The following is a 25,357-nucleotide window of genomic DNA, read 5'->3' as shown; positions in this document are numbered from 1 at the left end:
CGCAGAACAGAAAGCTCTTAATTGTCTGGCCACAATTGTAAGCTAATTTGCAATTATCTTGGAGGGGAAAAACCTACCCTGATTACACCCAACTATTCAATAATGAATCGATTCGTTTGAAGCTCCCTCCGAGGGACAGGGGGGCTCTTTGGCCAGCGCTCGGAATGGCTGCAAGAGACACTTGGCTGCAGCTGCGGCCCGATCCCTCGCCCAGGGACAGAAAACCTCCTCAAGGGACACTGACGGAAAAGCCAGCAGACAGAGGCCAGGCAGCCCTGGCCCACGTGGAGGAGCAGGAGGAGGGGCACTCCCCCCTCCCAGCATGGACCCCACAACACACCCCTCAATCCGGGCAGGTCCCCGCCATTCCTTCCTAAATTCTGTACCAGCTAAACCCTTATCCTGGGCAAGCCAAAGAGACAAGTGACTGAGTCAGCAGTGGGGGGGGGGGGGTTTGGCTTCCCAGAGGACCCTTGCAATAAAACATACAGGCCTACCCCAAAATCTGTTCTAGAAAGGCCCTTCCTCTTCAGACAATGGACAGTCCAGAGAGAGGGCAGCCCTTCCTTCCCCCCTGTGGCTCAGGCCGGCTGACCTCAGGCAGCTGCTGCTCTGGACTTTACCTCACCGGCCCCACCCCCTGATCTGCAAAGGAAGACGGCCAGAAAGGTCTAACTTGCATGAGTGTTGTAAGGACCCTAACAATTATAAAGGGAATTAAATGCACCTTCTAAAGTACATTTATGAAAATAATGGAGAGAGACTACATGCTAGGTCAAACACAGGGATCTAGGTTGGTTTGGGTTGTTCATATTTTGCAAACATCCAGGAGGTTAGGAGGGGACTTAACTCCCCCCCATCCCACACAGCACTTCATTTAGAATCACAGTATCCCAGAGCTGGAAGTGTTCCTAAAGGCCATCTAGTCCCACCCCCTTCTCAATGCAGGATCAGCCCCAAGCACCCAGGATAAGTCTCTGTCCAGCTGCTGCTTGAAGACCACCATTCCACTGCTGAACCATTCTGTGAATAATCTGCTTGTGGTCCCTGGCCCTAGAAAAGCACTTGTGGCCTCAACCTGGGCCAGGGCATTTTGGTCCTGGCCCCGACTGGGTAGAATGAGCTCCCGGGAGGCTCAGAGCCCGCAAAATTGAGCTTTTCCGTCAGATCTTTGGTGGAGTCTGGGACCAGGAACAGCTGGGGCCCCTCCTTCATCTAACGCAAAACCATCTTGAGAGCCCCCCCCCCCCTCTGTGGTGATTGACTGCAGACAGGGGAGGAATGGGAATTATGCTGCTTCTTGAGTTTTATGTTATTATTAGGAAGCTTATGATGGGTTTTATTGGGGCTTTTATCTGTTTTATGTAACCCACCACGAGCCCATGGAGAGTGGCGGGATATAAATAGAAATAATAAATATTTTACTGATATACAGCAGGAACAGTTTGGGAAAGAGGCAGGTTAGCAATCAATCAATCAATCAATCAATCAATCAATCAATCAATCATGCTCGTTGTTCTCCTCTTGTTGTTGTTAGGTGCGAAGTCGTGTCTGATCCATCGCGACCCCATGGACAATGATCCTCCAGGCCTTCCTGTCCTCTACCATTCCCCGGAGTCCATTTAAATTTGCACCTACTGCTTCAGTGACTCCATCCAGCCACCTCATTCTCTGTCGTCCCCTTCTTCTTTTGCCCTCAATCGCTCCCAGCATTAGGCTCTTCTCCAGGGAGTCCTTCCTTCTCATGAGGCGGCCAAAGTATTTGAGTTTCATCTTCAGGATCTGGCCTTCTAAGGAGCAGGCAGGGCTGATCTCCTCTAGGACTGACCGGTTGGTTCGCCTTGCAGTCCAAGGGACTCGCAAGAGTCTTCTCCAGCACCAGAGTTCAAAAGCCTCAATTCTTTGACGCTCGGCCTTCCTTATGGCCCAACTTTCACAGCCATACATTGCAGCTGGGAATACCATAGCCTTGACTAGAAGCACTTTCGTTGGCAGGGTGATGTCTCTGCTTTTTAGGATGCTGTCTAGATTTGGCATAGCTTTCCTCCCCAGGAGCAAGCATCTTTTAATTTCTTTGCTGCAGTCCCCATCTGCAGTGATCTTGGAGCCCAGGAAAATAAAATCTGTCACTACCTCCATTTCTTCCCCATCTGTTTGCCAGGAATTGAGAGGGCTGGATGCCATCTTTGTTTTCTTGATGTTCAGTTTCAAGCCAACTTTTGCACTCTCCTCCTTCACCCGCATCAACAGGCTCTTTAGTTCCTCTTCACTTTCTGCCATTAGAGTGGTATCATCTACATATCTGAGGTTGTTGATATTTCTCCCTGCAATCTTGATCCCAATTTGTGACTCCTCTAATCCCGCCTTTCTCATGATGTGCTCTGCATACAAGTTAAATAGGCAAGGCGACAGTATACAGCCTTGCCGAACTCCTTCCTCAATTTTGAACCAATCAGTGATTCCATGTTCAGTTCTCACTGTTGCTTCTTGACCTGCATGTAAGTTTCTCAAGAGACAAATAAGATGCTCTGGTATTCCCATCTCTTTAAGAACTTGCCACAATTTGTTGTGCTCCACACAATCAAAGGCTTTAGCATAGTCAGTGAAGCAGAAGTAGATGTTCTTCTGGAACTCCCTAGCTTTCTCCATGATCCAGCGTATGTTGGCCATTTGATCTCTAGTTCCTCTGCCTCTTCGAAATCCTGCCTGTACTTCTGGAAGTTCTCGGTCCACATACTGCTGGAGCCTAGCTTGTAGGATTTTGAGCATAACTTTGAGCATAACTTTGTTCTCCTCTACATCTTCTCAATTTCATCCATGTTCTTTTGGAAGTGAGGCGCCCAGAACTGCACTCAGGACTCCAGGTACACCAATGCAGTACACAGAAGGACTAGGACATCTTGTGATTCTAATGTGAGGCCCCTGTTGAGAGAGCCCAAGACTGCATTCACCTTCTTTACGGCTGCATCACACTGCCTGCCCATGTTTAGCTTGCAGTCCACAAGCACACCAAGATCTTGTTCGGACATGCTGCTACTCACAAGGGTCTCTCCCCTCCAGTATGCTGCTTCTCATTTTTGTTAGCCAGATGTAGAACTCTACACTTATCCTTATTGAATTGCATCTTGTTCTCATTTGCCCACTTTTCCAGCGTGTTCCAATTAATTTAAATTAATTAAATTAATTTATTTGATTTATATATCGCCCTCCCAGGAACCTGGCTCAGGGCAGTGTACAACAATAAACAATAGCCACGTAAGTTAACAATTAATAACATTTTAAAACCATTTTAAACCACATCTGTAACTGGCACAACATGAGTTATAATGATAATTTCGGAGGTTCCATATCCAGGTTAGGATGTCTCCATAGGGGTGCCTTTGTAGGGGGGGCCCTGAGGTTGCAGGGTCACTTGCCTCTTGGTGGAAGAGCTCTGTCTTGCAGACCTGCGGCATCGTGCCAGTTCCGTCAGAGCTCAGGTCTCCTCTGGGAGCTCGTTCCACCAAGCAGGTGCCAAGACCTGAAAGTGCCGTGGGCCTGGCTGCGGCCAGATGTGCCTCCTTGTTGCCAGGGATTACCAACTGGTGGGTATTTGCAAAGCAGAGCACCGGCCAGATGTGGGCCCTCCAAGATGCTTCTCTGAGGAACCGGCCTGCTACAGTCTGGACCAGCTGCAATTTCCAGGACAGAGATAAGGGTAGTCCTGCTCTCTTAATTAAAGATACAAAGATAAACCTCTTAATTAACGATACAACGATGCTAACCTGTCTAAGTCCCTGTTAAGACTAAACATCCAGAAACCATTGCTCTGCTTGAACCCCCTGGCTCCCCCTGCCTGCCTGCCCACCTGGGCACAAAACTCTCCCGATGCCACCACCATAGCGAGGCCAGAGAGACACAACTGGTGCCCCCTGACCCAAGGCCGGGGAGGGAGGGAGGGAGAGAAGGCCTTCCCACACATCAAACAGCCTTGGAGCCAGATTCCTGGAGCAAACTACTCTACCCCAACCAACTACATTCACACCAATGGCAAGTTAAGCGTTCCAATGCTACGAGTTCTGCCATCAGAAATGCTGCCTGTCCACCCGGAGCCTGGCCTTCTGGCAAAAGCAATGCCTTCTTGCAGCTGCACCTTTCAGCACACAGATGTGACAGCAGGAGATCAATAATTAGAGCTCCCATTTTTCATTTTAAAATGCCAAAACAAAGCATGGAGGGACCATTTGGATCAGGGCCATTTTGCCGAAGGATGTGAGTGGTCCATTTTCCTGATCTCCCTTTTTTCCCTCCAGTCTGTCTGTCTGTCTGTCTGCCTGCCTGCCTGCCTGCCTGTCTCTATTTCTGTCTCTCTTTCTGCTGGTCTTTCATTCTTTCTGGCATTCTTTCTTCTTCCTGCCTGCCTGTCTTTCTTTGTGTCTGTCTTTCTACATGCCTGTCTGTCTTCCTTTGTGTCTGTCTCCAACCTTCTCCTCCTGCTAGCGTCTGTTGTATTTATAGCTACAACGGGCTTTAATTCTAGTATGCCACATTGCTTATGCCACCACAAAGACACTTGCCTCTTCAGAAGAGTCACCTTGATCACTGAGATCTACATGCAAGAGGGGTTTGAGAAAAGAGCTGGTTTAGAGGAGAGGGATCCTAATTTTCATGCAAGGAGGAGGAGAGGCACGACTGTCCTAAGGCTAAGGGAATGGGCCAGATGAGACATGGGGTGAAATTGTATAGTTCTATAATTCAGCTGCATCTTAAGGAAAGGAGAAGCATATCTCATCTGTTACTAAGCATATGGAAAGCTATTCCTATTTGTTTGGCTGAGACTCATCCTGGGAATGAAATAAAGCTGCGCTGGAGCTTTATGAAGAGCGTTATCGCAGGAATCTGAGCACAATGTTTGAACTGCCATTAAGCCAAATGGCTTTTCATTTTCAGACAATATCAATCGTGGGATTGCTACTACTTTCCATAACTGCGCCTATCTCGAAACGGAGAAACCAGAATAGAATAATACTGGTTCCCCCTCCCCTTATTCCCCAGTCCTGTAAATGTGAAAGAGAATCCTGAAAAATGGGAGAAAAGAGCAGATGGCAGCAGTAACTGGAGAACGGATGCGAATTGCAGCCTGTACCTCATTTTTCCTATACATAAAATGTACCCATTTTCTCTAAAATAATTTAACTCAGATATAATCTTTTCCAGAAGATTAGTTCATTTCCCACTGAAGAAGCCGTTCCCAGCAGAGGAGCCCTGCATCTTTCCCCCGAATACCGCATCTTGGCAGAGAATTGAAAATGGGTTTACTTCGGGAAGCAACTTTGTTGGAGGGAATTCACAATGCTTCCACTTTCAAGGATCGGCATGCTGCTGCTGGGGAAGTGCAGTTCTCCGCCCTGCTCGCAGAGGAGTCCACAGCGTCTTGGATTCCGGAAACAGCATGGCTGCCGGGGGCAAAGCCAGCCTCACCTCCCCCCCCGCTGCCCCCTAGTGAAGGGACTCTTGCGATGGAGCCAGCTGATGCGGAAGCCACACGCTTCGAAATCTGCACAGCCAGCCAGTGTGACGCCTGGCTGGGCAAGAGCCCATCAACTTCTCAAAACACTGGCAGGAAGGCTGTTCAACAGGCTTGTTAGAAGCCCGTGATTGAGGCAAGAAACAAATCTATTGTTCTTTTGACCGGACAAGTCTCCTGGGGGTGTTTTGACGATTCCTAAATTTGGTACAAACTGGCTCAGTCAGGACCTTCCCAAAGAATCTGTGGATCCCGCATCCATTGGCCCTGGCAAGCATTTGGTGGCTGTCTTGGGCTGTCACCCAGCGCTCCATCAGCCTGGCTGCTGTGCTGTGGTCACACACAGACTAGATCCCTGTCATGCAACCGCAGAACCCTCTTGGAGATTCCAGTGGGCTGAGAACCAATAGATCTCAGTGGAGCCCCGTTCTGCAGTCTCTCTGCTGGCTGCCCACCCGCTGCCAGGCTCAGCCCAGGTCCCCCCCTGGTCCTTCCCCCCCCCCCCCAACCCCAAGTGGAGCAGTTCACATCCTGGGCAGAGTGATCCTAAAATGAGCCGTGGACATTGTTGCTGAGCAGGGATTCCTGTGTCACCTGCACCGCTTAGAGCAGGGGCTCTCCACCTCCCTGATGCTGTGACCCTTTAATACCATTCCTCATGCTGTGGTGACCCCAGCCATAAAACTAGGCAAGTGTTCTTTCACAGAAATTAAACCGAAACTGATCCATGGTGTGAAGATCCATGGTTCATGATTGCATGTAAATTGTTTTTTTCCCGGGGTTTCATTTCCCGGGGTTGCATTTCATGGCCTTTTGGGCCCTTTCCCCCCCCCCCTCTAGCTAGAGATGCAGACCACCAGTTCAAAGGCAGCTCTACAGTGCTGCAAGCAAGTTGGCTCAGCCGGCTGCAAATCAGAGTAGATGGGGATCAGCGGGTGACAGAACGGAGAGGAAATGGGGCTGTGGTACCTGCTGCATCCCTTGTAGCGTCTGTTGGAGGAACTGCATCTGCTGGTCCTTAGTGAGGCTCTCTTCTGTCCGGAAGAGCTGCCCTTTCTCTTGCTTCAAGAGCTCCACCTCGTTCCGGTAGGCATCCAGCTGCCACCGGAGACTGTCATTCTCTTCCTTGAGGGCATACGCTTGAGCCGCTAGAGCTGCAAGAAGGAGAAAGAGGACAGTCATGAAGAGGCACCTGGGAAGGATCTGCCCCCTCCCTCCAGAGTCCAACACGGTTTTCAGGGAGTCAAAGCTCCTTCCTCAGATCACTGATGATCGGAAGTTCATCCCCTGAAGGTCTAGTTGGCCTCTCCCGTGTTCCTGGGCTCGAGCACAGCTGTGCTGCTGCAGACTAACACGGCTCCGAAACCCTAGGCTGAGCTTCCTCATGGGCAAAGTGCAGACGATGGTTGAAAGCGGCTTGTTGGCGTCTGTCCTCGCTTGCTTCAGAATGGGACTGCCAGCTGCAGGGCCCGTTGGGGACCAAAGAATGGAGGCACACTGGGCCGTGGTTGCGGCTGTGCCCCCCTCCCACCCCCGTTCCAAGATCATGCAGCCGCAGAGTTAGCACCATTACGCCGTGCAGCTGTCCTTCGATCCCCTGATTCATGCTTCTGGTGGGCCAGCTGCTTGGATACCGTGTTTCTCCTCCCGTCTGCTCACTCCTTATTGCCCTGCCCTGCCCCCTCCCATGGCCCGCTGCAGAGGAAGCCTGCCTTCCCTTGCCAGGCCCCTGCAGCAAAGTCACGCTCTGCTTGAAGCGGCATGTTCTGCCAGGACAGCAGAAGTGAGTCAGTGAGAAATGGGGCAGCTGGCAGAAGACACAGCCCAGCCCACAGAGCCCATGAGGTCGCAGGCAAAGGGACTCTGATAGAATCTGAAGGGCACAAAAATCCCTAATCAAGTCAGCCTGTGGGAGCTGATTCACACATGATGCTCAAGCTTCCTCCCCACCTTTGGCATGTGTTACTAGAACTGCAGAGGAATATGGAAAATGATAGTAATAACAAAAATAATGATGAGCACACAGTAGTGTTATGTCTGTAAAGAAGGTGAATGTAGTCTTGGGCTGTATCAACAGAGGCATCACATCAAAATCACAAGATGTCCTAGTCCTTACAACATTGGTCAGACCCCACCTGGAGTCCTGGGTGCAGTTCTGGAGGCCTCCCTTCAAAAAAGATGTGGACAAAAGTGAGAGAGTTCAGAGAAGAGGGTTAAGAATGACCCGGGGCCTGGGGACCAAGTCCTGGGAGGAAAGGCTGAGGGACTTGGAAATGTTCTGTGGGGAGAAGAGGAGGTTGAGAGGGGACAGGATGGCTCTCTTGAAGTATTCAAAAGGTGGTCACAGAAGAGGGCAGGGAAAGGTTCCTGTTGGCAGCAGATGGTAGGACACACAGTAATGGCTTTAAACTACTTCTAGAATGGTATTTGCTAGATATCAGGGGGGAAATTTTCAGTCAGAGTAGTTCAGCCATGGAATGGGGTGCTCTCCCTGGAGCTGCTGGAGAGATCCTTCTCCTGGATGCTTGAGGCTGATACTACATTGAGCAGGGGGTGGGACTAGATGGCCTGTTTGGCCCCTCTCACTCTAGGACCAGGCCTCAGTCCTTCTGATTTCCTTCCTTGGTGTAGTAGTTATGGGTGGCAACCTCTAATCTGGTGAGCTGAGTATGATTCCCCACTCCTCTGCGTGCCACCAGCTGGGTGACCTTGGGCTAGTCATAGTCCTGTTAGAGCTGTTCCCAGAGAGCAGTTCTGTCAGAACTCTCTCAGCCTCGCCTACTTCGCCTACAGGGTGTCTGTTGCGGGAAGAGGAAGGGAAGGCAATTGAAAACCCCTTTGATGCTCCTTTGGGCAGTGAAAATCGACGTATAAAACTCAACTCTTCTTCCTTTCAGTTGCAACACTCCCAGCTGGCTTCCTGGTGGAATTGCAATCAGCAAGCAAATTAGTACACTCTGAAGAGTTGTTATAGCAAAGTTGTTAGGCTGCTAAATTGTACCTATGTAACAAAAAATGGCCACTCTGGGATAGCAGTGGGAATATCTGAAGCACATGGCTGGGGATTCCTTTGTTTAAGGTGGGCTCCCATCCAATACCTCTTTCTTCAGGAAGAGAAAGTGCAGCTCAGTATGCTTTGCTGAAGCAAGCAAAAAAGCAGCCACCATTTAAGGCTCTCTTTAAGGCTCTCTGCATCTGCTGATGTGTGGCCACGTAGTCTGCCTGCAGCTCAGCCATAGAGGCTTGTAATATGTTGTTTTTGTACACTGCTTCAGTAAGGAGACTGAAGTAGATGAATATGTAAATAATATTTCCTAGTAAAGATTACTCTCTTCTAATAATGTTCCACGAGATATTCTTGTTGACAAGTTGGTAAAATGTGGTATCAATCCTATTAATGTTAGGTCAATCATAACCAAAGGATGTTTGTTAATGTTTCGTCATTCTTTTGGAGAGAAGTGACAAGTGAAGTGCCTCAGGGATCTGTTCTGGCCCCTGTGTGGTTCAACATATTCATAAATTATTTGGATGAGGAACAGAGGGGATGCTTATTAAATCTGCAGATGATACTAAACAGAATACACGATGATCTTGACAGGCTGGAAAACTGGGCTACAATGAATGCGTTGAATGTAAAGTTCTGCATTTAGGTAGGAGGAAGCACCAGTGTGCAGAGCACACACAACCTCACAAACGAGTTGGAGCTGGAGCTGAGGGAGGGTCAGGAGGCGGCAGGCAAGCACCGTGGGAAGGCGGGGGGGCAGCAGTGGTCGCAGTGAGCCCCACTTTGGGAATTCTCTGGCGCAACCCTCAAGGGCTGGACATGGAGCTGGCACGCAGAGCACACAAAGCCCTACGAGCGCAGTGCCTGCCTGCAGGTTTATCACTTGCAACTAGTTTGGCTTGTCCAGCCCAGCCGCCACCTGGCCGCTCACGGAGCCATGGCCGCCTCAATGCACCTTGATATTTGTGTGCATGCACGCGCATTCCGCCGAAGTTGGGGTCTGATGAAGACAAACTGGAGTGTGTCCAGAGGAAGACTACAAAGATGGTGAAGGGTTTGGAGACCAAGTTGTGCGAGGAAAGGTAGAGGGAGCTTGGTCTGTTTAGACTGGAGTGATGATGACTAAGAGGTGATAAGATAACCATCTTCAAATACTTGAAGGGCTGTCCTAGAGAAGATGGAGCAGAGTTCTTTTCAGTTGTCCCAGAGGGTCAGACCAGAACCAATGGGATGAAATTAATTCAAAAGAATTTTTGGCTAAACATCCGAAAGAAGTTCCTTACACTTGGAGTGGTTCCTCAGTGGAACAGGATTCCTTGGGAGGTGGTGGGTTCTCCTTCTTTGGAAGTGTTTTTAAAGTAGAGGGTAGATATCCATCTGACAGCAATGCTGATTCTGTGAACTCAGGTAGATTGTGGATGGGTGGGCAGAAGGAATTATGTAGGTCCTTGGCTCTTGTGGCCATTTCCTGCATTCTGCAGGGGGTTGGACTAGATGACCCTGAAGATCCCTTCCAACTCTATGATTCTATGAGTCTGTATCTGAGCCTCATCCACAAAGGTAATTAGAATCATAGAATCATAGAATCATAGAGTTGGAAGGGGCCATACAGGCCATCTAGTCCAACCCCCTGCTCTACGCAGGATCAGCCCTAAGCATCCTAAAGCATCCAAGAAAAGTGTGTATCCAACCTTTGCTTGAAGACTGCCAGTGAGGGGGAGCTCACCACCTCCTTAGGCTGCCTATTCCACTGCTGAACTACTCTGACTGTGAAAATTTTTTTCCTGATATCTAGCCTATATCGTTGTACTTGAAGTTTAAATCCATTACTGCGTGTCCTCTCCTCTGCAGCCAACAGAAACAGCATCCTGCCCTCCTCCAAGTGACAACCATTCAAATACTTAAAGAGGGCTATCATGTCCCCTCTCAACCTCCTTTTCTTCAGGCTGAACATTCCCAAGTCCCTCAACCTACCTTCATAGGACTTGGTCCCTTGGCCCCAGATCATCTTCGTTGCTCTCCTCTGTACCCTTTCAATTTTATCTACGTCCTTCTTGAGGTGAGGCCTCCAGAACTGCACACAGTACTCCAGGTGTGGTCTGACCAGTGCCGTATACAATGGGACTATGACATCTTGTGATTTTGATGTGATGCCTCTGTAGATACAGCCCAAAATGGCATTCGCCTTTTTTACCGCTGCATCACACTGCCTGCCCATGTTTAGTTTACAATCCACAAGTACCCCAAGGTCTCATTCACACACAGTGTTACCTAGAAGCGTATCCCCCATCCAGTAGGCATGCTTTTCATTTTTCTGACCCAGATGCAGAACTTTACACTTATCTTTATTAAATTGCATCTTGTTCTCATTTGCCCATTTTTCCATTGTGTTCAGATCTCGTTGAAGGGTGCAACAGTTGACAGGCCTATGAACATTCATTAAAGCAGGACCAAATTTTAAGTGGTTTGTTTCTGCCAAACAGTTTGAATAAAATAATTCTGGTTCATAATTAGCTACAAGTCCTTGGAGGGTTTCTTTCTTCCCCTGTTAAAGAGCTTTTCTGCATTCTCCCTGCAGATTTAAACTGCAGATTTTTATGGCAGACATAACATGACATATTTTGAACCACCCGCTACAGGGGGTAAAGCATATGCAGACACACACACCCCTCCGCAATGCCACAGGAACACAGAAATGAGAAACATGAGAATGCAGGAAATCCCAAAATCCAGTCTCTGCAGAATTCACTACCTGGGCTATTCGCACAAGCCCTGAGTAAGTGAGGTATGCAGTTCCTCCCACTTCATACTGGCAAACAAATACAGCTTCCTTAAAGCTTCAAAACTGCTAAAAATTTATTCAAGCATTTCTAAAATTCTAATGAAGAGATCCGAGATCAGAGAGAAAGAATATAATTGTGCCATACACTGTGTGCATAGATTATGACTGAAGTTATTCTGGCTTTGAAGACAACAAGACTCTTGCTTTAAGACCGTTAACTACAAAATGAGCATTAAAATCCTAAACAGATGCTTGTAATCTACAGAAATCCTCCAGTGCAGTTCCACAGATGAATATACAAACTCATGATGATCATTAATAAAGGAAGGCAATTGTTCAAATGCTTCAAAATGAGTCGTGAGGCCCAGGAACCTGCAGCTAAGAGGTTTAACTTGATATGCATTTCATATTTCTATATATTTAGTCATTACTAATAGCAATGACCACCACACACCAGCCACACATGCAGTGCCTTTGGGACTTTACACTTTTGTTCACTGTCCTCTCTGTCTACGCATTTGGGATGCATATAAAGTGCAATTTGTCACCCCCTATTTCTGTTACTGATGCAGTAGAATAACATTATGGCCAAAATCCACTAAATATTCCCTACAACTTCTTTTCCTGGAAATTGCTAGCAGACTGCAATGCATGCTTTCAGTCCTCATACCCTTTGCCCTGGGCATTCAGAGCAGCACGTGTGGGTCGCAGCACTGCCATGTTTTTCCTTACAATGGATCAAGGGTGTAGAGAGGGAGCCTGGCTGAAGCTGAGCCCTTCGTCAATCAAGAGGCACACACAAAGAAGATAACAGCAATATATAAATAAAAAACAGTTTTTGCGTTCACAAATATACCCCACAACCGTGTGCAATCCAATGTTCCAAGTCCGGTTTATTGTCCAGTCCTTGGAAGCCAAAGGAGAAATTCTCTATCATGCATGCTGAGCAGGAATGCAGTCCAACAATGCCTGATTCAGGATTAACCCTTAACCAAATGTTGGGCCCAAAGCTCACCATGGCTTGTGTCTCGCCTTTAAACCGAGCGGCTGCAGGAGGTATTTCTCTGGCACTTGCAGAGCCCTCGCACTCCTTGCACTAGGGAAAGGGCTGTGGGCCCAGGCAAGATTAGCACGCTGCGGACACTTCACAGGGCCCATAGGTTACACCACCATGACGATAGCTTATATGTGAATATAAAGGTAAAGGTATCCCCTGTACAAGCACCGAGTCATGTCTGACCCTTGGGGTGACGCTCTCTAGCGTTTTCATGGCAGACTCAATACGGGGTGGTTTGCCAGTGCCTTCCCCAGTCATTACCGTTTACCCCCCAGCAAGCTGGGTACTCATTTTACCGACCTCGGAAGGCTGGAAGGCTGAGTCAACCTTGAGCCAGCTACTGGGATTGAACTTCCAGCCTCATGGGCCGAGCTTTCAGATGGCTGCCTTACCACTCTGCGCCACAAGAGGCTCTTAATGTGAATATATATATAATGTGAATATGTGAATACAGCCATCAGTATATTTTAGGGGTGTGCGTTTTGGCTGGGTTCAGCTCCTTCAGTGATCACCGAAGCCCAAGGCGGCCAGTGCTGCAGTGCGGAGGGGCAGTGGCAGCGCACCAGCCAGCGGCCGCATGAAGGCACAAAGCCCTGTGCCTGCGTGCAGATGGTGCCACCCCTCCTCTCCACACCATGGCACTGGCCTCGTAGATGCCACTTCGGGCTTTGGTGATTGCCGAGGTGGCAGAAGCACACAGCCCTATATGTCAGGGGTAGTCAAACGGCAGCCCTCCAGATGTCCATGGACTACAATTCCCATGCACCCCTGCCAGCGTTCACTGGCAGGGGCTTGTGGGAATTGTAGTCCATGGACATCTGGAGGGCCGCAGTTTGACTACCCCTGACATATGTATTTGCATATTTAGCAACGGCTCATGGGTAGGATTTTGAAAGAGTCCCTGTAACCAGGGAGGGCTTGCACTAGAACGCTCATGCCTTGAACAAATCTTTGTTGGTCTTAAAGGTGCCTGACTGGACTCTGGTTTTGTTTGTCAGGATGGAAGTTGAAAGTCAGGCTAGGCCAGCTGAATGGGGAATTATGGAGTCCCTGAGGGTGGGGGGGATCTGAACAGAATGGCTTGTTTTCCAAATCTTTCCATCAAGAGCTGAGGGACAAGGCTTGTTGGCAGCTGAGCTCTGCTTTTGGGAAGCCCTGGAGCCGTACAACTGGCTGCCTAAGGAGGGGGTGAGCTCCCCGTCTAGACGGCCTGTCTGGCCCCTTCCCACTCTGTGGTCCTATGACTCAATCTGAACACTGAGCAAGGCTGACCCTGGTCACGCCTCTGCTTCCTGTTACTCCTGCAAAAGCTGGACAGAGGTTGAAACTCTTGCTTAGCTGCAGCTGAAATCAGTGCTGTTCCCATTGGCTATTTATCTCAGGGCAGGCAGGACCCAGAGCTTGATCTGTGAGGTCTTCTCAATGAAGATGGAATCTGAGACCCCCCCCCCCCCCCGGGATTGATTTTCAGCCTTGGGTTATGCTTAGACAGAGAAAATGCAAATGCTGGGGAAGATGTTGGCACTACACAGGCATTCCTATATTAGTTGCATTGAAAGACACTTAAGTCATTTCCTCATGAAGCTCCATTTGCCCCCTTTTCAACTCAAAATGGCAGTTTTATTATCATAACTGATAGCAGGTGTTTGTGGAGAAATCGATTAGTATGCAGAGATGGAAATTACATTTTGCAAATGAATTGCATCGTCTGCAGCGTAGGCTGAAATTTGTGGAGCAAAATCCAGGAAGCCATAAAGATTGTGCCTGGAACATTATTCACAGACATTATTTGAGTACACTCGAGGAAGGGGAAGAGAGGTCTCTCTCAGAGCTGCTACTCCAGCCCTGCAGAACAAGACATGCTCCTTCCATTTGGGGCTCACTTTGGCCTGGGGAGCTGCAGAAAGCAGAGGCAACAAGGCCTGTTTGCCCTCAGCAGTCCGTGGTGAAATACGATTCATTCTGGAACTGTAATGAAATCACATTGTTACGAAGGAGCTGTAATTAAATTCAGAACCATGGCCAATTTTATGAACATTTGTATCTGAGGCTGTATTATTAATTCATATTACCAACTGTATAATTTTCCTAGTCAGTATTATGAGTTTTCATTGTCATTTGACAGGAGAAATACAGCTGAATTATAGACAGCATGATCTTTAAACGACCCCCGAATATACTTCACAAAACAGCCACTTCCCCGTGCAAAAGGAAAAGGGGGCGGGGGACTGGAAAGTGCGTCCTTCAGTCAGATGGCAGGCAGCCAATTCCTCAGGGTGATGAGAGGAAGAGCTGGATTGAGATGCAGGTTGTTTATCTTTCTCAAAACGTATCCGTTCTTCTAAGGAAATCAATCTGGGACACATTTCTGTGGACTCCAGTGGGACAGGCAACTTCTCTCCCTGCCTCCAATTCTGTGGGGCCGCACTGTTCACCTGTGGAACCTGCCTGCCACTGTCAGGGGCCAGGGGAAAGGGCCCCCAGTCAAGTTCTCACTTGCAAAGCAAAGCAGGCATCGGCAGGTGCCAGAATCAACACTGCAAAAGGGGTCTAGCCCTGATCCACTGACCTGTCCGCAGAGTGTTCCATCTTTGAAGCAGTTTTTCTGCCCCCTGGAGCTGTTTGTTAGAACTCTTTTCCTTGACATTTTAGTGAAGGGGAGGCCTGACTTCACATTATAACGGGGGTCCACAAACACAATCTACTTTCTATATTCCTTCCTTTGGATATCTCTTCTCCTTTCTGTTATTAAGGCAGCTCAGGTGCAAGGAGCTTTGTGGACGGGCTGTGTCTCAGTGGCAGAGCCTCTGCTTGGCATGCAGGAGGTCCCAGGAGCGGTCCCTGGCCTCCTGGATCCGGCAGTCTGAGCAGACCCAGCTCAGGCTTTGCTGGACCCAGTGGTCTTATTCAGCAGAAGGCAGCAGCTTCGTGTCTTTTTAAAGTCAGGCTCACCCCCAGACGTTCCACGTCGCAGAGAACCCGGCTCCGTCCTGGCAGGAGCCCACCTTTCTCCAAAGCAGTGCCGATTGTCCTCCCAAGGACCCTGAGGAAGGTCAGGCTGAGAGAGAGGGGGACTGGACTGGGCCAAGGTCACCCAGAGAGGGAATTTGGACCTGGGTCTCCCAGACCCTGCTTCCCTTAACTCTTACACCACACTGGCAGCCCTATGGATTTGAATTCAAGTCTCCCAGTCCACCACCCTAACCGCCCCTGAGTGCGCATAAGGAAGCATGGGTATATTTGCTTCTGTGCACAATGGAAACTCCACGCCCGCATCTCAGGGTGAGGGTGAGCATTCAAGGGATTGTACGGCGGAATTCATGCACATGGCAAGTGCTGCATGCTGGGGAATTCAGGGTAGGATCCCGTGAGGTTAGGCCGCATAATGTTCTCAAAATGTCTGAGCAGCACGGCCACGTCAAGAGTGATGGAAGCGGTCCAGCAACGCTGCCCCTGGAAGGTTCGGAGCCAAGAGTGCAAGGGTGGCTCCCACTCCAGCTGCACGTGGTCCCCTTGGGAGGCCTTCCAGCTCCTCCTCAGGTCTCATGACTGGATGGAGGTTACTAATGCCACTAGTCCTGCTTCTTCATGGGACAACTATCTCCTTGTTTCAGTTAAGCTTTATTGCCTCACAAGCAACCTCACTCCGGTGTTTTATGTTGCTAAGCTCTTTTGAGGGTCCCCACGGTGGAAAATCAGCCCATACATTTAAACAGGAATAATAAAACAAAACCTGCTGTGGTGAATAAAATGGAGTTACTGTCAAAAGTAATAGAGCTTCATATTTGGTAGACTTATTTGGCCTGAAGTTATCCTTTTATGAAAAACTGAAGTTCAAGAGTTAATTCAGACATGCTGGGCGAGCTAATAAACAGGAGAGGATGTCCTGCACCACTCCAGACATAGAGAATGTGTGTTTTTATGTAAGGGAAGTCAGGGGCCACTGGGCACGATGGCCAAAGGGAACCGCCATGTTCTCAGCAGCAAGAGGCCACCTCAGGGGAAGGCCGCAGCCTCTCTGCCATGGGGTTGAGCCTCCACAGTAACCAGTTGGTCTCTGCGCGAGACAGGGTGTTGGACCTGATGAACAACTGGTATGATCCTGGACAAGGCTCACTCCAGACATCCCAACCGCTGGACAGCTGCTGTGGGACACATTCGTCCGGCAGGGACCCCACCAGCTGCCTCGGCTGGCTGTGCTGCCAGTGATCCCACCTGAGCATCAAGTCTTCCCACCCTCTCCGTGACATCCTTGATTCCTGCACCAGGTAGACAGCAGACCTCTCGACAGAAGACATCCGGTTTACACCCTTGGGCTTCTACTCCTCTCAGTAGGGAATCCCCAATTACCAGCACACGTCTCCTAGTCCTATTACACTGGGGGGCAGAAGAGCTAGTCTTCTCATCCACAGGGGCCTGTGAAACATCTCCTGAGCTTCAGGGCAGTTGGGGGAACAGCCCTTCTTTCTGTGGCCCAGACTCACTATCTACAGGCAGATCCTGGAAACAATTTCTGGGAAGCAGAGGGGCAGAACATCTTACTTTTAACACCTCTGGGTAATATTCTTCCATCCGTTGGCCTTTTGTATGAAGTTCTCCTCTAATTGGTGAGACACCTTTTCCACTTCTCCCAAATGCCCTCCGAAGTGCTCCATGAGTTCCTTCCAAAAACTCTTCACCCTCCTTTTTAGAGTAAAGTGTGGACAGGTGTTCTTCTGGCTTCTGTGCCTTCTCCTCCAGGTGCACTAGTAACTTGCACCTGATGCATGTGCATTTAAAGTTACCCTGTGGCATGTCACAGCCAGCTGTGTCACTTTGTTCCACTGCCAGACCCCTTCTGCAAACTCTGGAACACTTGCAGAGTCCCCTGGCCTGATCTACAAGCCAAGAGCCCTTTAGCTCTTCACCTTTAGCTCCCAAGGTGGCACTTTCCCCTTCTCCCTGCCCTGCTGTTTGCTCTACCGCCTCTGCAGAGCAAGTGCCTTTTATAGCACAAAGGCCCACTCAGCAGAGAGTGGAGTTAGCAGTCAACCACAGGGAAAACTGCCAACGAATGCAAATCAGCTAATGAAATTAGCTGCAGTCCCCCACCACCTAGGCAAGAAATAGGCAAAAAAAACCCAACATTCAAATAGATCCCACATTCAAATATACCCTCAGACACAGCCCTCACACATGGCAAGAAAGAAAGCAACATTCACCAGTAGCTCCCGAACTGGCACTTTCTCCTTCTCCCTGCCCAGCTGTTTGCTCAGCTCCCATGCACTCCCTTTCCCTGCTACCCACAGCCCTGTCAAAGCTCCCCTTCTGTCATCCTATCATGTCGCATCTCCTATATCCTTGGCCCCTGAACTGCAAAGCTCTTTTCCTTGTCCATCTGCAAATCTCTGCGGACTCCTATGCCAAGGGCCTCCAGCTGACAACCAGCCTCCCTTCTCCACGTTTCTTCCTTTTTCCAAGCCCCCAAAATCTCCTGCCTGCTTCCCTTCCTCTTTTCTCCTTCTCCTTCATCCAAACTCTTGAGGCACTCAAATCCCCAAAATAAAAAGATTTAGAAGCAAGCAAAGAAACCCCTCCAAACTGTTGTTAAACCCCACATCAACAGCAACTTCTACAGGCTGTTGCCAAGCCTGAATGGCTGTTTTGGGGTCTGTAAAGAGTCCTGGAATTGTATGGCCATTCTGTTTATTTACTTCATTGATCTTTCCTCCCCACGGAGACTCCAAGCAGTTTGCATCATTCTGCTCTCTTCCTCTGGATCCTCACAACGAGCCTGCAAGGCAGACTAGCCTGAGAGCCCGTGACTGACCTGAGGTCCCCAAGCAGGCTTCCGTGGCAGATGTGAGGCTTCGCACCTGGGTCTCCCAGATCCTACTTTATTTTGTTTGTTTGTTTGTTTATATTTTGATTTTTATACCTCCACTCTTCCAGTGGTCTCGTGGTGGTTCACACACAATAGAACAGTAAAATACAATAAAACCACATAATAACACCCCTTGCAACAATAAATAGACAGATGGCGAACTAAGCTCATTCTGACTAGTATCTCTCCCCACCCATCCCATTCAGCCGAAGGGTCAAGCCTTCTTCCACTGGGAGTGAGGAGCCAGATTTCAAGGCTCATTGACGCTCTAATCACTCTGTGAATATGAGCACTCATTTTAAAGATAAAAAGCATATACCTATTCATTTATTTGGCAGATTTATCTATCCTGACAGTGCCCGGAATTAAGAAGACTGTTAAAATGATCAATGCCTTCTTTTCCTCTATCATAGTCACTAGATTTTTATATCATTTTCAACTTTTAAGAACACCCAAGAAAGTGTGACTAGCCCTGGTGACTGAAGGAAGCCTCCACATTCAGAGGCACTAGTCCTGTGAACCCCAGGGTCAGCAAGCATCACCATCATCCAATCTTATTAATAACCCGCTTCCCCCTAAAGGCGCAGGGCAGGTGACACCATCTCTATCTCTATCACAGACAATAAATAACACAAATGCTATTGCCTATTACAGGGGTAGTCAACCTGTGGTCCTCCAGATGTCCCTGGACTACAATTCTCATGGGAACTGTAGTCCATGGACATCTGGAGGACCACAGGTTGACTACCCCTGGACTAGTGGACTGTTTTCTGGTTATTCTCAATGGTGAGATGTTCCCTAGGGTGAGGGGGAAGCCCAAAATTGGGAGAGGGATGTGGAGGAAGACGGGAGGGAGGCCCATGGCTGCTTCAAGCCACCCTGGCCTCAACCGTAGGCCTGGTGGGCGACTGCTGTGGTGCAGGTTCTGTGGAAAGGCAGTCCCCCTGATATGCAGGGCCCAGGCCACGTAAGTCCTGGCTTAAAGGTTAATGCCAGTACCTTGAATCTAATCTGGAACTCTACCAGTAGCCAACGCAGCTGTCGGAGGGTAGGTTGTATATAGGGTCCTCATAAGGGGCCCTTATAAAGGCCTGAGGAGCCACAAGTTGACTAGCTGCTTTTTCTGGGCCACCTTGAACCCATGGCTCTGCATGGGAAAGTGCTCAGTGTGCTAGTCTCTGGGCACACTAATCTCTACAGCCCCAGAGACGACATCATCTCTTCCTGGTCCTGGAATTCGCAGAAATGAGCCACATTGTGGAGGGCCGGAATGAATTCTGCAATGGTTTCCCCTTCCTTCTGGACCTGCTGGCAGGAGGTGTGGTGGCTGGTGATGATGCTTGGCTTTGCACTCAGGGAGTCCTTGAGCTTGCATAGGGTCTCCTTGAACGTAGCAGTCTCTACACTGGTTGGAGTGATTAGGTCACGGGCTAGTTCAAAGGTGGTCATGCCGCAGAAACTGGGGAGGGCGTCCCACTGGATTGCCTGGTTGGTGATCCAACCAGTGCACACTGCACTGTGTGCAGTTCTGGAGGCCTCACTTCAAGAATGACGAAGATAAAATTGAAAGGGTACAGAGGAGAGTGACGAGGATGATCTGGGGTCAAGGGACCAAGCCCTATGAAGATAGGTTGAGGGACTTGGGAATGTTCAGCCTGGAGAAAAGGAGGCTGAGAGGGGACATGATAGCCCTCTTTAAGTATTTGAAAGGTTGTCACTTGGAGGAGGGCAGGATGCTGTTCCCATTGGCTGCAGAGGAGAATGGGTTTAAACTAAAAGTACAACAATATAGGCTAGATATCAGGGGAAAAAATTACAGTCAGAGTAGTTCAGCAGTGGAATAGGCTGCCTAAGGAGGTGGTGAACGCCCCCTCACTGGCAGTCTTCAAGCAAAGGTTGGATACACACTTTTCTTCTATGTTTTAGGATGCTTAGGGCTGATCCTGCGTAGAGCAGGGGGTTGGACTACATGGCCTGAATGGCCCGTTCCAACTCTATGATTCTATGATTCTATGTGATCGCATTGGCTTGGAAGTGGCAACGCAGCCATTGGCCGGAGGCTTCCCACTTGGCGGAATGGCTGAGAGCGAACAGCTCAAGATGGTGGCTTCTGTGTGACAGTCAGCACTTTAGTCACTCCGGTTGGTCTCTTCCTGGGATCAGGCACCAACGGAAGACGGATGCAGCTGGTGGAAGGTCTCTCCTTGGGGGCAGGGCCCCTGACCAGCCATTCAACAGAAGGCGATCGCTTACCAGGGTTCTGCACCTAGCATCACGATCCCATCCTTGTTACCAGGGTTAACGCTGTAGGTTCCCAGGAAACCAGCAACACGGGGAGTTCAATTTGCTATTTATTGTGATTTCAGCATGCTGGTACAAGAGGCAAAACGGAACTGAGAAGCCCCATAGGAGCCCCATCATGAATAATGGGTCTTCCCGCCAGAACACACTATTGGTCAGTTGTGCTTTAAACTGAGGTCCTTGAGACGGAGATCTAGCAGCGCATTGGTCAGTTATGTTGCCTGCACCGATTCTACCTTGGGGCTCAAGTTCGGCCCTCAGTAGAATTGTCAACAGAACCACATAAATAACACACACTGTTTGCAATGATGGCCAGCATTTTCTGGGATTCCTTACTGTAGGTAGCGCATGGAGGCATGCCTAAGTTTCCAAATTCCTTTCAGGATAATTTAAATCAGAACCTGACGGATGAGTGTAAAAACCGGAGGTGGTGATGAGAGTTGAGGGGATTAATGCTAATTGGAGCCTGTTCTTGGCGTGACGGATGCAGAGCGTTTGAAAGACTGTTCTTCCCCACTGCTCAGATTCATTAACAGCAGCAGGCAGCTGTCGGAGGACTTAAGTTTGGGAAGGCTGGGAAGGGAGAGAAAGAGCAACCTGACGAGCAGGCTCCCTCACCGAAGGGAATATGAGGAAAAGGCAGGGACTGACCTCACTTGTTTTCCAGTTTTACCCCTGGAAGATGCTGTGACGGGTCAAAGGAAGCTCAGAAAAGAATAATAAATGCAAGGTTTGTTCGTCTCCATGCAGATCCCGGCCCCTAAAGCCACAGGGCCAGGCCGAGTCCGTGTATTGGGCTGACAGGTGAAGATGGGGCGGGGCAAGAGGGGGGGAGGCCAGTCAGATGAGGGCCAGTCTGGAAGGAGAGGCAGGCCCGTCAGCCAAGAGAAAGACCCTCAAGCAGGAGAACTTGAGGGGAAACCTGGGGGCTTTGCATGGAGCTGCAGGCTGGAGTTTGACCCGGGGCAAATTGCCATGCCTCTTCCTGCTCCTGTGCTGTAGGGGGGTGAGCATTTGGCCTGGTGCACCTTGTCCGCCCTGGATTTGTGCTCTCGCTCGGGGCAGCAAAGTCCCCAGTGCAGAAACAGTCCTGGGGTCAGGGGAGGACAGTGGAGTTCTAAGTTCAGCCCTGGAGAACAAAGAAGGGGCAGGCGGAGAAGAAGCTTTTTTGGGAGGGTGGAGGAAGAAATCCCAACTCCGGTGCCCTGTTGGGAAGGGTCTTTCGGGGAAAGAAGTGTTCCTAGCCCCGGTTCCAAGGGAGCTGAGGAGCTGGATTCAGGGGGGCTCTGGAAGGAAGTGTCCATTTGAGAACTGAGGAAATTTGGGCTGAGAACGAGAGCTGTGTCGGAGGACCATTCTCTAACTGTGTTCCCCTGAGGGGACTGTTTTCCCAGAGAGAAAAGGAGAACTCTCTCTGGAACAAAGTCTGCCTCACACCTAATAATCTACTGAAACTTCGTTTATTTAAGGACATCCATCCATCTATTTAATAAAGTTCAGTTTCTTATGGTTATTCTCTGAAGACCCAGTGTGAAGTAGAACCAAGTGCCTAAGGGCAGAAAAGAGGCCCTTGATTCCTGCCAGCTGGCTCAGAAATCCTTTTCTCTTACAAGGGACTGGGGTGGGACAATTTGAGATCGAGCTAACATATAACACGCTACCAGTCTGACCAGCAAGAAGATCAGGGGACTTCCACAGTGTTTTAAAAAGACAAAGTTGTGTGTCTTAGTCCCCTGGTCCCTTCCACCATATTTGGGCCCGAAAGGATGCCCACACTCTCCTGTGTTGCATATCAAGCAGCAGCAAGCTTCCCACACACCCTCAAGGTGATGCGGGCAGGGCTGGGATCCCATGAAGGGCGTATTCATGGGATGATGATAGGGCAATTGTTCAGATGACTTAGTGACTGCCACCTCAAAAAAGTTAATGTATGTGCATTAGATCCTATGAAATGATTTGCCTCCCAAAAAACAAACGCATGAAGAATGGCCCCCCCGAGTCGGCCACCAACCGATTTAGCTGAAGCAGATGTTATCGACGCAGAGAATGAAAAACCAGCCCAGGGAGAATGTTCAGAAGGCGACAAGCATCAATATTTATGGCGCCTCCCAAGATGACAGCGTCTCATACAATAGCAGCCTCATAAAAGGACAGAGTGTCATAATGTCAGGCAACGTTGTGTCAGGAGAGGCAATCCGTCGACACTGCCAAGATGAGTGCCGCATCATATAGACAACACCAGGTCAGAGATGCCCACTGCAGCTACGCGTGGCAGAGAGAAAGCAATTCAAGAATGCTCCTGGCCCACCCCCGGACTCAGGCTTAACTTTGTGTTACAGGCTGAGGTGGCTTTGAATTAAACCCTATGTTTGAATCACTTTTACTCTTATGCTGTTGGAGACGAATGCTGCGAATACCATGGACAGCCAAAGTTGCCAACAAGGTAGTTTTAGAGAAGAGCAAACCAACTATGTCATTTGAAGGGAAGATATTGCGGCTAAAGCTCACTTACTTTGGACACATCATGCAATCAAATTTGCTAGAAAAATCATTAATGCTCGGCATGGTCAGCGGCAAAAGGAAATGTCGCAAAAGGATCCACTAGCTTGACACGATCAAAGCCGACACAGGGATGACCATGAACCAACTAAAAGAAGCAGTCAGAGACAGGGGCATGTGGTGAAGACTTTCCTATAGAATCGCCGAGGGTCAGACATGACTGAACGGATAAAATCATCTTAGCCCCTAATTGTGCCACTCCATAGAATACTGAACATCACCCTCACCTCCAGGGGCCAATTCAGATCCTGTCTTCTCCGTGCACCACCAGCCACAGGGCCTCCATGTCATTGGCTCAAGATCAGATTTGTGAACCGTATTCTGGTACCTTTCCCCTCTCTGAAAGCCTGTTAAATTTTGGTGAGCTCTGTGGCAAAAGGCCTTTGCTTTAGACTCTGAGGTGAACTTAAAGCAGAAACACGGGTTTCCTGACTCACTTAAATTTTATATTTTTATACAGTTCCTTTTATTCTATTTTACTGTTTGTAAAATTGTATTTTATATTTTCTAAAGGCCTATGGCTATATACAAATAAATATATCTACTACATATGACTCACTATAATTTTGAATAGTTCTCCAAGATCAGTACCCCTTTTTAAAGAAATTTCAATTGGCCGTTCTTAACATGTTTTTTTTCCAGATTACAACATTTTCAGATTGTGCCAAAATCCATTAAGTTTCATGTAGCTAAAATTTACTCTATTGATCCTACCACATCACTCTGCTTATCTGTTCAAACTTCTGACTTCTCAGAGTATTTTATGGGTACCTGCTCATTATATTTATTTATGCTGGGATCCACACCTAAATTTTCTACCTAAACTACTTCCTTTCCCCTTTACATTTATACTTGAAAGATTTGTGATGGAATTCACGCCAAACCAAACTCAGCTCCTTCTCTTCTCCCTTGTATTCTTCCTGTTACGATTTCCCTTCCCAAGTCTGAAAAAGTGAGCTGTGATTCATGAAAACTCATAGTGAAATTCGTATCATGGCACTTTTGAACTTAAAACCAGACTTTTAAGAGAGATCTCTGCTGCGAGCCACCCTGGCATAGCTTTGTGAAGATTTCCCAGCTTGATAATATTCAACATCTGTGGTTTTCAGAAAAAGATACCAAGATAAAGATGCAGAAACCCCCAGGAACAGCACTGCTAAAATTGTATGGAGTCAGGAAAGTAAGAGTTTTAAAAAGGGGGTTCTTTAGTTACATCCAAAGAAAGAAAAAGAAAAGGGACTTAGTAGGACCATTGCAGGGACAAAAAAGTGACATTGTAACAGGTGATGAAGAGAATGCTAAACTGCTCAATCCCTACTTCTCCTCAATCTTCTCTTGGAAAGGGAATTGTGCTCAACATGGCAAAATCATTTCATGAGATGAGAGATGGGAGTTGTGGCCTAGGATCACTGTAGGGAGAGTCCATAAAAACCTTGTTTCTTTAAATGAAGCCAAATCCTCTGGGCCAGATGAATTGCATCCAAGGGTACTAAAGGGACTTGCAGATGTAATTTCTGGGTCTCTGTCCATTATTTATGAAAATTCCTGGAGAACAGGTGAAGTGCCAGAAGACTGGAGGCAGGCAAATTTTGTCCCCATCTTCAAGAGGGGGAAAAAAGAGGATCCGGATGACTACCGACCCGTCAGCTTGACACCTATAGCTGGCAAATTTACAGAACAAATCATCAAACGGTCCTTGAGCAGCTAGAGAGGATGGCCATAATTACTGAGAGACAGCATGGCTTTGTCAAGAACAAGTCATGTCAGACTAACCTTACCTCTTTTTTTTTTTTTAGAAATGTACTACATTGCTAGATCAGAGGAATGCTGTGGACATACTTTACTTTGATTTCAGTAAGCCTTTAGATAAGGTTCCCCATGATATTCTTATTGACAAGAAGGTAAAGGTGGATCGAGAACTGGATAACAGATAGCACCCAAAGGTGCAAGCTGATAAAATGTGGTATGGATCCTATTACTGTTAGCTGGATTGAGAACTGGTTGACAGATCATACCTAGAGGGTGATTGTAAATGGTTTGTTATATTCTTGAAGAGGAGTGATGAGTGGGGTGCCTCAGGGATCTGTCCTGGGCCCTGTGCTGTTCGACACATTTATAAATTATTTGGATGAAGGAATAGAGGGAGTCCTTATTAAATTTGCAGATGACACTAAACTGGGCAGGATAGCAAACACACCAGAAGACCGAATCATGATACAGGATGATCTTGACAGGCCAGAAAACTGGGCTAAAATGAATAAAATGAATTTCAATAGTGATGAATG

At 48.4% G+C, this 25,357-nt stretch overlaps 1 protein-coding gene across 6 annotated transcripts in view; it reads right to left on the bottom strand.

The window, feature by feature from the left end:
• Nucleotides 1-25,357, bottom strand: part of ENOX1 (ecto-NOX disulfide-thiol exchanger 1) — a 322,679-nt gene that overhangs the window by 30,421 nt on the left and 266,901 nt on the right. For all 6 annotated transcript variants that reach the window (XM_077344075.1, XM_077344074.1, XM_077344079.1 and 3 more), the window contains one exon: nucleotides 6,476-6,660. In XM_077344075.1, coding sequence (XP_077200190.1) covers nucleotides 6,476-6,660 — 185 coding nt within the window. The remainder of the gene's footprint in view (nucleotides 1-6,475; nucleotides 6,661-25,357) is intronic.

This window comes from Paroedura picta, chromosome 6 (genome assembly GCF_049243985.1).
Source record: "Paroedura picta isolate Pp20150507F chromosome 6, Ppicta_v3.0, whole genome shotgun sequence".
Taxonomy (NCBI): domain Eukaryota; kingdom Metazoa; phylum Chordata; class Lepidosauria; order Squamata; family Gekkonidae; genus Paroedura; species Paroedura picta.
This window is presented reverse-complemented; position numbering and strand designations above follow the sequence as displayed.